This window comes from Macrotis lagotis, chromosome 1, assembly GCF_037893015.1.
Source record: "Macrotis lagotis isolate mMagLag1 chromosome 1, bilby.v1.9.chrom.fasta, whole genome shotgun sequence".
In the NCBI taxonomy this organism is placed as follows: Eukaryota; Metazoa; Chordata; class Mammalia; order Peramelemorphia; family Peramelidae; genus Macrotis; species Macrotis lagotis.
In genome coordinates this window covers 389,977,293-389,991,501 of record NC_133658.1, presented here as the reverse complement: position 1 = coordinate 389,991,501, position 14,209 = coordinate 389,977,293, and the positions used below count along the sequence as shown (strand labels likewise).

Sequence of the window (14,209 nt, the reverse complement as noted above, 5' to 3'; positions counted from 1 at the left end):
TCTGAATAACATCACATTAAAATTTTGTGTTCCTGTGGGCAATGGTATCAGGTTTTTGTTAATTACCTTGTCAGAAAAAGAAAAAGAAGCCTTTCCCGTGAAGCAGGTTGATCTCGTGTGCTAAAATAAGAGTAAATCTGAAGAGCAAATAAGACAAGCCAGAAGACCATGAAAAGTACGGGGACAACCAGCTGATTCCATAAGGACATTCCCAAAGCCAAAAGGCCATATACTTCCACTACCTGAATATAGAAATAACACAAATGCAATTAATTTTTGAAATCATTTCCTATTCAGACAAAATAACAATCATAGTTATTATATGTTATTACATTTCCAGAGAGAAGAGTCTAAAGAAACTTATTTTGATTCAGAGGAAAATAAGTATAGTTTTTCTTACATTATGAGACTGCTTTAACATTTTTTTAATTAAAATTAAATAAACTCAAAAATTATAAAATCTGAGTTTTCAGTTTTACAACTACTACTTCACACATTGGCATAATCTAACTCAACCAAAAACAATAATGACTTTCCAATTAGTTGTAAAGATACTATGATTTTAGTTTTAATAAATAACTTTATATAATAATACTTACTTTAGAATTTTCTTTGATCTCCTTTATCACCTAGCATAATGCTTAATAAATTTAATTCATTTTTGTTTCACAATAGTAGATTATGAGCTTTAAAATATAGATTATAAGTAACAGGACTTCAAAAAAAGAATTTTATTCCTTTTCTAAAAATTAGTACTGATCTATGAACATTTTCAGACATTAATTTAAAATTAAATTACAGAATCTTAAAATATTAAACATATTTCAAATGGTTTAAATATAAATTTTTCAATTCACAGCTCATAAAAATATCTTTTACTACTACTTTATTCAAACTAAGTATTTTCATAGGAATTTCCATTTAATTTCTCTGAAATTCAGTTTCCTCCTTTGTGTATTAAAAATTTTATGCCACCTGATTTCTAAGAGTTTTTCAAACTCTATACACTTATGATTCTATTCCTATTAACAGCTTAACCTTATCAAAATAAGATCAATTGGGGTGACTAGGTGGCACAGTGGATAGAGCACCAGCCCTGGAGTCAGGAGTACCTGAGTTCAAATCTGGCCTCAGACACTTAATAATTACCTAGCTGTGTGGCCTTGGGTAAGCCACTTAACCCCACTGCCTTGCAAAAACTAAAAAAAATAAAATAAAACAAAAAAAATAAGATCAATCAAAGATTTCAATTTTTCTTCTATCCAACTCCAGGCCATAAATATCAATGCCATACCTAAAACACTATACTTTTAACCATTGCTTTAATATCAATGCAATTTGATACAATGCAGTAATACAATGTATTCAATAGCAACCAAAAAGAAAATTAATGTAACACTGGAAAAGAGACTTAGTCCCTGTGGTTTTCAAGTATGCAAAGAAGTAAAATAATTTTACCAAATGAAAAACTAATTAAGTTTTATTGTCTTTGATTACACTAAATTATAGAGCAAAACATATTGACAATATAATCTTTTCTGGTAAGATAAATTATATTTGCGATTTAAAAGACTTTAAAATGATGTACTTACATTAAATCAGTTTTGGGGAATGAACCAAATCACAAATTCAAAATTACAAAAATTATTGTTAAAATATTTCAAAATCATTAATTTTCTTGGTATCTAAGATAAGCTATTGTTGATAATTATGATGACAGAGAACTAAATTTCACAAGGGTATATACAGAATTAATGAAATTTGTTCAGAGCTTTAAATCAAATTTTACTAGTATGCAAATCCTAAAAAGTTTGAAATAATTATTCTAGTTAAAATGAAGTTTCCCAAAGACCAAAGTCTATTACCTTCAATTTAAAAAAAAAGTCTTATGTACTACATAATTTTGCTATCGCTGATAATTTATTTTCTCCTCAAGGATATCTCTCTCAATACATTCAATTTCAATCAATATATAGCATGGAAACAATGTAAAGATTATCAGACTGCCTTCTGTGAGGGGTGGGGGGAGGGTGGGGGAAAAACTATAAAATTCAAAACCTTACCAAAAATGGTAAGTAGAAACTACTATTATATATAATTGGAAAACAAATAAAATATTTAAAAAAATAAAATGAAGTTTCCAACAATCCAATGTTACTCCCAAACTATAAAGTATTTTTATGAATCTACCTTTCCTTTTCATTATAGATATATATATTCTAAATAGAAATCATGACTATTATGATATATTGTCAGACTAACAGGGATCTAACAGGCCTACATTTCTGAGGGATGACTAGAGTAGAAATACTTCAGTATTTCCTACCTGACTGCTCATTTGGACTTCATCATTGTCTCTAAAAACTCCTCTTACTTGCAAGATCACATCAACTTTGAAACTCTTATCTCCTTAGTACACTATCCCCTTGGGTCCCTTCTACCTTTTGATTGGAAAGGGTAGAGAATAGATGTCAGAGAGCTCCTTGAAGAATCTCTATTTAAGGAGTGGGATCTAGGGTAGACATTTTATCATTTAACACTTGATTTAAGATCCTCATCATTCCCCCCAAGCCACTCCATCTACTCCTGATTTTCAGCTCTTTCTTTGTGTTATCTTCCTCCATTAGACTGTTAGCTCTTTAAGGGAGGGTATGGGGGGGGGGGGCTCTCACTTGTCTTTCTTTGTATCCCTAGAATTTATTACAGTGAATGCTTAATAACAATTATTAAGAGATTCTCTAGTCCACAGTTGTTCGACAACTCTAATTCCTCCAGACATTCTGCTCTCTGGCACTCTCTCTGCTTCCATCCTGGTGAGTCAAATCACAGAGGATCTTGTACTTCATAATGTGTTCTCCAAAAAAGACACAACATAAGGGATATAGGAGAATATCTTTTTTCCAAGTCAGTGCTTTAGACATGATTCCAAACCATGGACATAAGGGACTGTGATCAGACTGAGAGTAGAGGGATAAGGCATGGTAAAGCATATGCTATAATGACCAGCAGGGAAGGATATGCTTACCATAAATTCTGAACACTGTAAATCAAGAGGGCTTCCTGTATCTTTCTTTATACAGTAGATACACAGACATGTACAAAAGGACAGCTAGATGGCGCAGTGGATAGAGCACTGGCCCTGGAGTAAGGAGGATCTCAGTTCAAATTCAACCTCAGATTCTTGACCTTAGGCAGGTCACTTAAGTCCACTGCCCCACCAAAAAAAAAAACAAAGCACATATACACACACAAAAAAAAATAATAAATCGCACACAATAAATACATGTCACTTTTCAGCATTTTACTTTATAGTCATGACAGATTTAAGATGATAAAACTGAGATCTAAGTGATAATACTGGCTAGCTTAATTTTTAATATACTGTATTGTTGAGATGCTGATATATCTTTACCATTTTCAAAGACATGATTAAAATATCAGCTAGATGGTCAACCTCTCTCATTTCTATTATTTGTAATGCGAATCAATCTGTTCTGGATCAAAACATTAAAGGAGGGCATTCTGACACATAATGGAAATTATATTACATTAAGAATACATATTAGCAAAAATTTGACTCAAATTAAAAGATGAAATAAAACAATTAAAATGTAGCCCTGGTTTTCACCTACATTATCAACTGAAATAAATTACCATCAGAGAAAAATTTAATCATGGTCATCTTCTAATCAAGGTTCAGGAAAAAAAAAATCAGGCTTTGGCCATCAAGTAATCAACACTTCCACAAATCTCCATCAGAATTCTAATTAATTTAAATAATTACCATAACTACAACAAGTAATCCTATCACTGAGATAGATTTAGCTCAAAAAAATTATGAATGATGGAAAACGGTAAAGTAAATGCTAAGCATACTTTGTGCTTAGGGAGTATTTCAACCAAATACTTCTAAATGTGTTTCTTACCTGGACCAATTCCCTATATGCAGATTTAGCAAGATTATAAGGGACCAAAAGGTTGGATGCAAGAAAATAGAGAACTTCTAATCCAGTAAAAATCATTGCAAATTTGTTAATGACAACGATAGTCTCTAGTGGAACAAGGCACAGTCGTGCCAGAAGAGGAAGCATGTGAGCAGAGAAGAGCCATATCTGTTTAGTTTTCATCACACATGAGCACAATGTACACACCACCAATTGACCTAAAAGGAAAAAAAAGTTAGAATTATTATCATTCAGTAAAAATGAGCTCAAAGAAAACATTCAACGCAATACTCGACCAAGTAATGCTTTAATAATAAAATCTAGAGTTATGTTTCTTGCATTTGATCTTTAAGATTAAATTAATTTGTTTCAAATGTCAATCTTTTCTGAAATTAATTCTATATTCATATTATCTATGAATCTTGTATCCATCTGTTCTCTGAGTTCTTCTTAAGCACCATTACTTTATACTGTCTTTTTTTTTTGTTTTTGCAAGGCAAAAGGTCACACAGATAGGTAATTATTAAGTGTCTGAGGCCGGATTTGAACTCAGGCTGTCCTGACTCCAGGGCCAGTGTTCTATCCACTGTGACACCTAGCTGAACCATCCACTATCTTTCATAACATCATCCCAAGCTGAAGTCAAGGATAGTAATAGAAAAAATTTTGCAACATCTAATTCAATATTATTATGCCACTGTTACCTCATCTTTATAAATGATTTTAGATGAACTCAAAATATTATGGATAAAATTGTAGAGTTCATATTTTATGGGTGCAATTGTACAGTTAAAAGATAAAAACAGACTCCTCAAGATTACCCTATAAAAGTGATCTAGTGATGAACAGGTTTCAAGTCTGGGTTATAGTATTATTAGATTGTGCTGCCTCCCCAAATGACTCAATCATGAAGGTTAAGTTATGAAAGTTAAGTTTACATTCCAGTAGATTTTTAAGTACCTTGAAGGCAAAAACTATTTTCTTTTTACATCCCTGGAATTTATGCATCTTAGAATAATTCATGATAATCACATAATATGTGTTGAATTTATATGACTTATAAAAATGATTTTAATTTAGTATTTTGAAAACCATTTTCTCAAACACTATTCTGTTTCATAATGTCATAGAGATTATCTGGGTTCTTAAAGATTATACTAGGGTTGCCTAAGTGTCTTATCAAGTAGAAGAGGCCTTCAGGCCATGCTTAGTATTTTATTCTGTGCTGCACCTACCTAATTTAAAGGCTTGCTAGAAAATTAGGGGTCACAAGGTGAGTTTTTGGTCAAATCAGCTCTTGTAGATCAACCAAAAAATTAAAGGGTTGAAATCTACCCAAGTAGAGGAAATGTTCATAATAATAAAATCAGTTTCTCAAAGTATTTTTCTACAATGTTGATTTTTATCCCTATATACAAGAATGTAAAAAAAAACTATCAGGTTTTGCTTTTAACATTTTTACACAGGAGGTAGATAAACAGTTATTTTTCAGAATAACTGGATTTTGAAAAAATATATGGGTTTATGTATTGAATCAGTTTGGGTTTTTTATTTTTGTTAATTAGCTGACATTTCTGAGAAAATGCTAAATACAAGCATTCCAAGAAACTAGAGGAAATGAAGCACTATAAAAATATACTTTAGGACTATAAAGGTTAGTGATTTTCATCCCAAGTATCTATTTCTTTCATACACTTAAAGCAATGACTACCTTTCATTCACTTAAATTTCCCCTCTACAGAATGATGTAAAAACTCCCTACAAGTACAGAAAATTCCCATGAAAATTCTGATGAAGCCTGGAGTTACTGGTTTTATTTGTCTTCTTTCATCGATGAGAATGACTCACATATAATACACATACTTTTGGAAAAATATAATCTGTTCTATAGGAGAAGGCAGGAGTCGCAACACTATTGGAATGCCTTGTCCCAAATTTAAAAGAGCAGATTTTTATTTTCAGATGAATACACTCAAATTGAGTGTTCTAAACACCAAATAAAAAGTACATAGCATTATTAGGATTTTTACTTTATAAAATCATGTCCAAGAATTTAACAATAAAATTTGATGTTTTCAAATTAGTTTTCCCTTACAACTTACATTAGTGACAGGAGAAGACAGTCACCTTTTTTAAAGGGATAATGAAGTAATTTTGTAGTTATTTTAAAAGATATGGGCTTCCCTCCCCCAACCCTATATTCTTTTATTTGCCATTATATTTACTAAACAAACCTATATGAAGATCACTTAAGTAATCAATGCAGAAAATTAAGAGTAATGTTAGAAAATATTAGAAGAAAGTAATTTCTTTAGATAATGCTAAATTTATATTTTTAGCAAATTAAATATATTCCTACTAGGATCTTTTCTTGCAAAACATCTCCACTAGTTTGAAGAATTTATAAGAACCAATTCAATGTTTTAAAAGTTGATGAGAATTATCTACATCGTCTGAAGCAAACTGATTGAAAATATATATATAAACTTAATATATTCATAGTATGTATGTATGAATGTAGAGAGTTACAATTCAGTCCATTAGGTTAAACTGTTTTTTTTTTAAAAATCAATCTTTCCTCCATTCCTTCCAGTGAGAACATATATAGAAAAAATGCTTTCATAGATTTCATAGAAATACATTTCAAATAGAAAACATTTCCCATATTTTATATATAAACCTATATTATTTTTGCTTAAAGTTCCAAATATATAAACTGAAGATCTTTTCAAGCAGTTATGACAAACAATAAAGATAATATCTTATTTGTAGAGCATTCATTACAAAGGGTTCTTTTATGTACTTTTTCATTTGATCCTCATAACAGCTATATAAAGGAGATAGGTCTTTCAATCCCTACTTTTATAGACGAGGAAACAAAAGTTCACAGAAATTAAGCTCTCTCAAATTACAGGAACAACTAAGCCAGGATTAGAATTCAGGAGTTCATAATTTTATTCTAGCATTTTTTATTGCACCATACATGTCCAGATAATTTATAAATAAAAACTGACTTATTGAGTTAATATGTCTGCAAAGCACATTATCTCATGTTAGCTTCAGAAAAGCCCTATGAGTTTGTTACTACAAGTATTAAGTTATATAACTTGTTTATGGTTATATAGCATCATAGGCAGGATCTGAACTCAGATCTTCCTGACTCCAGGTATGGTACTCTAAACAATCCAACATGCTATCTCTCCCTCCTAACCATCACCTACAAGAATAAAGAAACCTAAAACATAAAAGCAAAAATGGTTCATTAAAATCAAGAACCCAGGGCGGCTAGGTGGCGCAGTGGATACAGCACCAGCCCTGGAGTCAAGAGTACCTGAGTTCACATCTGGACTCAGACACTTAATAATTACATAGCTGTGTGGCCTTGGGCAAGCCACTTAACCCCATGTGCCTTGCAAAAACCAAAAAAAAAAAAAAAAAAAAAATCAAGAACCCATCTTGCCAAGAGAGAAAAAGATTCAACTCTCCCTGAGTTACATTCATATCTATCATCTTACCTGTTTTTACTAATTACACTTACCTATTAGGGCTGTGGTGAAACGATTCATGGACAAAGGCTCTAAGAACATTGGTCCTTCATAGGCCGATTCCAGTTCACTTCTAACATAATCTCTAAAATACACAAATAATGAAATTGTATTCTTATATACATTCCAAAAATAAAAATGTGGTAAACAAAAGAAAAGAAATTGGCAATGGTAAAACTCCATTCCACAGTTCGGATAGAAATCTTCCTACAAAATTAGATTATTCTAATAAAATTCCTTTTCATACCCTGTTAATAAGATTGTAGAATGATACATTTTTCTGGAATGAATAACCTTTTCTTCTTGCATTTCCCCATGTCTTCCACACAATATAATTTTAATATTTCAGGAGCAGATGCAGAAAGAAAGGGAGTTATCTTGCACATAGCTTCACAATGTTTTAATAAATATTTTACTTCCTCCTCATAGCTCTCATATAATAAATGTCACTAAGGCAACCTGTCTTCCTATACTGCTATCTGGATTACTACTAACTAAGCCTTCCCTTTCTTCCTATCACCCTAGTCCTGACCCCCACCCCCAAAGGGCCTTTTGCTCAAAGTCCTCCTATGTTTCTGCCTCTCTTCCACTTTATTAAGGTAATCATACAAAATCAAGTTTGCATATAACAAGAAAACAAAAATTGGTGGGTTTTGTTTAAGAGTATTTTTGCAAATTTAAAGAATTATGACCAATAAAATGCCCAAAATTCCAGAGTACCAAAGGGGAAGAATGCTACCCTGACATAAAGGTGATTGATTCAAGATGCAGAATGAGACATACACTTCCAGACATAGCCAACGTGGGTATCTGTCTTACCTAATTATTTGCATTTATTACAAGGGTTTTGTTATTCTTTTTTTTTTCCAATGGAGGAGAAAGGGAGGAAAAGGAATAGAAATACCCCACTATTGAAACAGTGTATAAATGGTAAGACCAAAAGAAAACACAAACAGAATAGCTTTGAAAATTATGTGCTGAATGTACTAAATACTTTAAAGAAAAATAGATTTCACATAAAAGAGATTTATAATTTTGCTTCAGTTATCTCTTCTTCAACAACATATATAGAAATATTCATCTGGTATTTAAATTCAGAATTTTATAAAATTAAAGATTATTCAGTCCACTTTAATATAAGATTAGCTATAAATCATAGGATCAGATTAGAATTGAAAAATTACATATTAAAATATAGCTTTGGGGGCAGAGCCAAGATGGTGGCATGAGTACAGCTTTTCCTAGGAGCTCTCTCCAAAATATTCCAAAACCTTTAAAATTATGACTCTAACTAAATTTTCGAGAGATCAAACCCACAGAAAGATCCAGAGAGGCAATTCTCCAGCCCAAGGTAACCTGAAAGATCATGGGAAGGCTCTGTTCCACAGGGTTGGAGGGGGTGGCAGCGCAGTCAGAATCATCATGCCATGGGCACCTGGGTCACTGGGAATGCCAGCTCCTGGCAGAAGCAGTCTCCTGATCTGCCAACCAAGGGAACACCAAGCCCAACTTGGAAGATCAGTGGGGAAACCTCTTCCAGAGTGAGTGGAAGCAAGAATATTCCTCAGCATAACCATGACCATCAGCATAGCTGAGATCCTCAGTGCAGCCCAGACCCCAGGAAATGGAAGGAAGCCCACAGATCTACCCAGCAGGGGCTACCTAGCAGCTGCTTCCAGAGCACTCAACCCATGGAAGGTAAGGGGCTGGGGGGGAGACTGTCAAGGTCTCTCCTGTCCCTGGGACAGAACTCTGGTGCTTTCTCCATATTCAGATCCTAGTCACAGTCTGGGACCCCATACTTTCACAGCAGAGCAGGACTCTCCTCACAGCTCCAGAGCAGAGAGGAGGGCTTGTGGTCATCCACAAATCAAAGCACAGGCCAAGAGAGCAGTCAGAGCCTCTCATAAGACCTTGAAGGAACTGAGGTCCTTGTGGGGGTTTTCCAATAATACTCAAAATCTCAGGAAGTACCCCCCAAAACCAGGGCACAGGCTGGGGAAATGGGTAAACAGGAAAAAAGGAACCTGACCATAGACATTACTTTGGTCCCATAGAGGATCAAAACACCTCAGAAGATGACAAAGTCCAAGTTTCTGTATCCAAAGCCTCCAAGAAATATAGAAGTTGGGCTCAAACTATTGTAGAAGTTGATTTTGAAAAATCAAGTAAGGTAGATAGAAGAAAAATTGGGAAGAGAAATGAGAGAGATGCAGGAAAAACATGAAAACCAAGTCAGCAGCTTGGTGAAGGAGATCTAAAAAAAAAAAGCTGAAGAAAACATCATGTTAAAAACCAGTTTAGGTCAAGTGGAAAAAGCAGTCCAAAAAGTTAATGAGAAGAAGAATGCCTTAAAAAATAAGAGTAAACCAGATGGGAAAGGAGATGGAAAAGCTCTCTGAAGAAAACAATTCCTTCAAATGCAAAATGGAGCTAAAGGAAGCTGATGACTTTGCGAGGAATCCAGACACAATAAAACAAAACCAAAAGAATGAAAAATTAGAAGAAAACATGAAATATCTTACTGGAAAAACAACTGGGCTGGAAAGCAGATCCAGAAGAGATCATTTAAAAATTATTGGGCTACCTGAAAGTCATGATCAGGAAAGGAGCCTTGACTTCACTTTTAAAGAATTTCTACAGGAAAATTGCCCTGATATCCTAGAAGCAGAGGGCAAAATAGAAATGGAGAGAATCCACTCAACTCCTCCCCAGGAATATTACACTCAAGTTCCAGAATTCTCAAGCTAAAGAGAAAATATTACAAGCAGCCAGAAGGAAACAATTCAAATATCGTGGAGCTACAATCAGGATTACACAGGATTTAGAAGTCCACATTAAAGGCTCAGAAGACTTGGAATATAATATTCCAAAGACAAATATTCCAAAGACAAAAGAATGCAACCAAGAATCAACTACCCAGTAAAACTAAACATCCTCCTCTTCTAGGGGAAAATATGGACTTTCAATGAAACAGGGGAATTTCAAATGTTCCTGTTGAAATGACCAGAGCTGAAGAGAAAGTTTGATCTTCAAGAACAGGACTCAGGTGAATTACAGATAGGGTGGATGAGAAGAGTAAATTATGAGGGATTTAATGATGATGAACTGCAAGTATTCCTGCATGGGAAGATGACACTGATAATACTCATATGAACTTTCTCATTTACTAGAGCTGGGTGCTTTTATAGACAAGGCACAGAAGAGAGCCAAATTTGAAGATATAGTTTAAAAATGTAGTCAGTAAATGAAAAGGAAAGGTACTGGGAGAAAGGGAAAGGACAGGTAGAAAAGGGGACGGGGGAGGGAAGTAGGGAGGTAGGTGATGGAGGAGAGGGTAGATCATAGGAGAGGGTAGTCAGATATAACACATTTTCTTTTTTACTTTTTGCAAGGTCACGGTGGGATTGGGTGGCCTGTCTGGGACCCCACGGCTGGGTGGTAGGCTTAGGTCCTCCTGGCCCCAGGGCCGGTGTTCTGTCAGCTGCACCACTCGGCTGCCCCACAGCACACTTTTGAGGAGTGAAAGGAGAGAGAAAATATCATAAATGGTAGTGGATAGGAATAGACAGAGGGAATTAAATCAGCAACTGCAACTGTGGAAAAATATGGGAGTAACTTTTCTAATGGATTTATGATAAAAGAATGCAATCCACTCCAGAGACAGAGTTGTTTGTATCAGAACACCAGCTACAGCACATTTTTTTCCCTCTTTCTTTCACTTTATTTCTTCTGAGGTTTTTTATTTTTGTAGGGGGAGGAGGGATTATGTTTACTCTTACAACAAGACTATTTTAGCAATCTGTAAATAAATAAAAATGTAAATTAAAAAAAGAAAAAAGAAAAAATTAAAATTTGAAAAATAAAATACAGCTTTCATTTACTTTTAGTACAAAAAATCTACAAAAAAAATTAATTTTGTACCTTATAGGTTAGACAAACTTAAAAAACAGGAAATCTTTGGGTATTAAACTAGGAAGATGAGATTTGCTATTTATTCCTTTGAAAAAACAATCTGTCATATATAAGTTTGCTTTGAGGAGAAAATATCGTCTTCATTTCCAGCTGCTTATTGGATAACCTTCCTACTTCCGACATACTCTAGTATCAAACTCAAGTAGAAATTATCCACACATAAGGATTGGTAACACCAACACATACAGTTTTGTTGTATTTTTATTGTTAAATATTTCCCAGTTTGTACCTGTGCCCTAGAGGCTGCAAATTGACACCATTGCTCTGGAGCACTACAGAGCTTAGTATCAAACTCTAGCAAGCCTCTTATTGACTGGGAAAAATCACAAATGGAGGGGGCAGAGCCAAAATGGCAGAGTGGAGGTAGGAATTCCCAGTCTCTCCCCCAAACCACATCAAATACCTTTAAATAATGCCTCCAATAAAACTCTAGAGTGACGGAATCCACAAAAAGACAAACAATTTTCTAGCCCAAGATAACTTGGAAGATAAGCAAGAAAGATCTGTTACACCTGAGGTTAAAAAGGACCTGTGGCACAGCCCAGTCCTGCTGGAGCGAACCAGCTCCAACCATTCAGGAACAGCCCACAGGATAACTAGGTCTGGGGAAGCAGTGGCAGTTTCCGGATCTATCAGACCAGGAATTGCCAAGGACAACTTGGAAGGTCAGTGGGAAATCTCTGCCACACTAGAGTATCTAGCGCAGTCCTCAGTGAAGACCCAGTCCTAGAACCAAGAACAGATCTGGGGAGTCACCATGCAGGGAGCAACCTGGCAGCTATTTCTAGAGTGCTCAGTCCATTGCCAGTAAAGTGTCAGGAGAGATTGCAGAGGTCTCTGCTATCTCTGAGGCAGGCCTCTGTTACTTTGCCCATACTCAGGGTCCCAGTCCCAAGTAAATGAACTTTACTGCCATAACGGAGCAGGGACTCTCCTCATGGTTCTAGGGCAGAAAAGAATGCTTGCAGTCATACACAGAACAGAGCACAGACCAGGAGACCAGTCAGAGCCTCTCAAAAAACTTTGGAGGAATTGAGGTCCCGGTGGGGGCTGACCCTGAAAACAGCTACAAAAACCCTCAAGAAGCTTAGGAAAGTATGTCCTCCACCCTGGAAGCAGAGCTCCACCTTAACAAAGTTAAAATTAAGTCATAGGCTTGGAAAATGAGCAAACAACAGAAGAAAAAATTCAAACATAAACCATTACTTGGGACCTAGGGAAGATTAAAATTCACACTCAGAAGATGACAAAATCAAGGCTTCTGTACACAAAGCCTCCAAGAAAAATATTAATTGATGTCAGACTATGGAAGAGCTCAAAAAGATTTTGAAAATTGGGGAAGCTAGGTGGCGTAGTGGATAAAGCACCAGCCTTGGAGTCAGGAGTACCTGGGTTCAAATCTGGTCTCAAACACTTAATAATCATCTAGCTGTGTGGCCTTGGGCAAGCCACTTAACCCCATTTGCCTTGCAAAAACCTAAAAAAAAAAGATTTTGAAAATCAAGTAAGGGAGGTAGAGAAAAACTAGTAAGAGAAATGAGAGCAATGCAGGAAAATCATGAAAACCAAGTCAGTAGCTTGGTGAAGGAGACCAAAAAAAAAAAAAGACTGAAAAACCAGTTTAGGCCAAATGGAAAAAGCAGTCCACAAAGTCAATGAGGAAAAGAATGCCTTTAAAAGGCAAAATTGATCAGATGGAAAAGGAGATACAAAAACTCTCTGGAGAAAATAATTCCTTAAAATGTACAATGGAGTTAAGGGAAGCTGATGACTAAGTGAGAAATCAAGAAACAATAAAATTAAACCAAAAGAATGAAAAACAAGAAGAAAATTTCAAATATCTCACTGGAAAAACAACTGACCTAGAAAAGAGATCCAGAAGAAATAATTAAAAAATTATTTTTGAAAATCATGACCAAAAAAAAAAAAGAAAAGCCTAGACATCATTTTCCAGGAAATTACTCAGGAAAAACTACCCTGATATCCTAGAAGTAGAGACCAAGCACCTCCTGAAAGAGATCCTAAGATGAAAACTGCTTAGAATATTATAGCCTAATTTCAGAATTCCCAAGTAAAGGAGAAAATATTATAAACAACCAGAAAGAAGCAATTCAAATATTGTAGAGCTACAGTCAGGCTAACACAAGATCTAGCAGCTTCAACATTTAAGGTCTGTAGGATTTGGAAAATGATATTCCAAAAGGCAAAAGAACTTGGACTACAATTGAGAATCAACTACCAAGCAAAACTGAACATACTATTTCAGGGGAAAAGATGGATATTCAAGGAAATAGAAGACTTTAAAACTTTCTGATGAAATAATTGGAGCTGAACAGAAGGTATGATCTTCAAGTACAGGACTCAGGTTAAGCACAGAGAGGATGGAAGTGCACATTATAAGGGATTTAATGATGTTCAACTGCTTGTATTCCTGCATGGGAAGATGATACTGGTGACTCATATGAACCTATTATGGCAGTTAAAAGGAACATATATAGACAAGGCACAGGAGGGACCTGAGTTTGAAGGTATAATATATTAAAAACATGGAATTAATGGATAAGAAAGGAATGTACTCGGAGAAAAGGACAAGGGAGGTAGAACCAGCTAGGTTATTTCACATAAAAGAAGCAAGAAAAGGCTTTTGCAGTGGAGTGGAAGAGAGGGAAGGTGAAGGGGAGTGAGTGAGCCAGAGAGGAAATAACATCACACTCAACTGGGTATAGAAATGTATCTTACCCTAGA

General features: G+C 34.9%; 1 protein-coding gene across 2 annotated transcripts in view; it reads right to left on the bottom strand.

Annotated features, from left to right (window-relative positions):
• Positions 1–14,209, bottom strand: part of RNF145 (ring finger protein 145) — a 109,981-nt gene that overhangs the window by 48,477 nt on the left and 47,295 nt on the right. For both annotated transcript variants that reach the window (XM_074212511.1, XM_074212510.1), the window contains exons 4-6: positions 7,483–7,574; positions 3,927–4,162; positions 67–242 (exon numbers count right to left, since the gene is read on the bottom strand). In XM_074212511.1, coding sequence (XP_074068612.1) covers positions 67–242; positions 3,927–4,162; positions 7,483–7,574 — 504 coding nt within the window. The remainder of the gene's footprint in view (positions 1–66; positions 243–3,926; positions 4,163–7,482; positions 7,575–14,209) is intronic.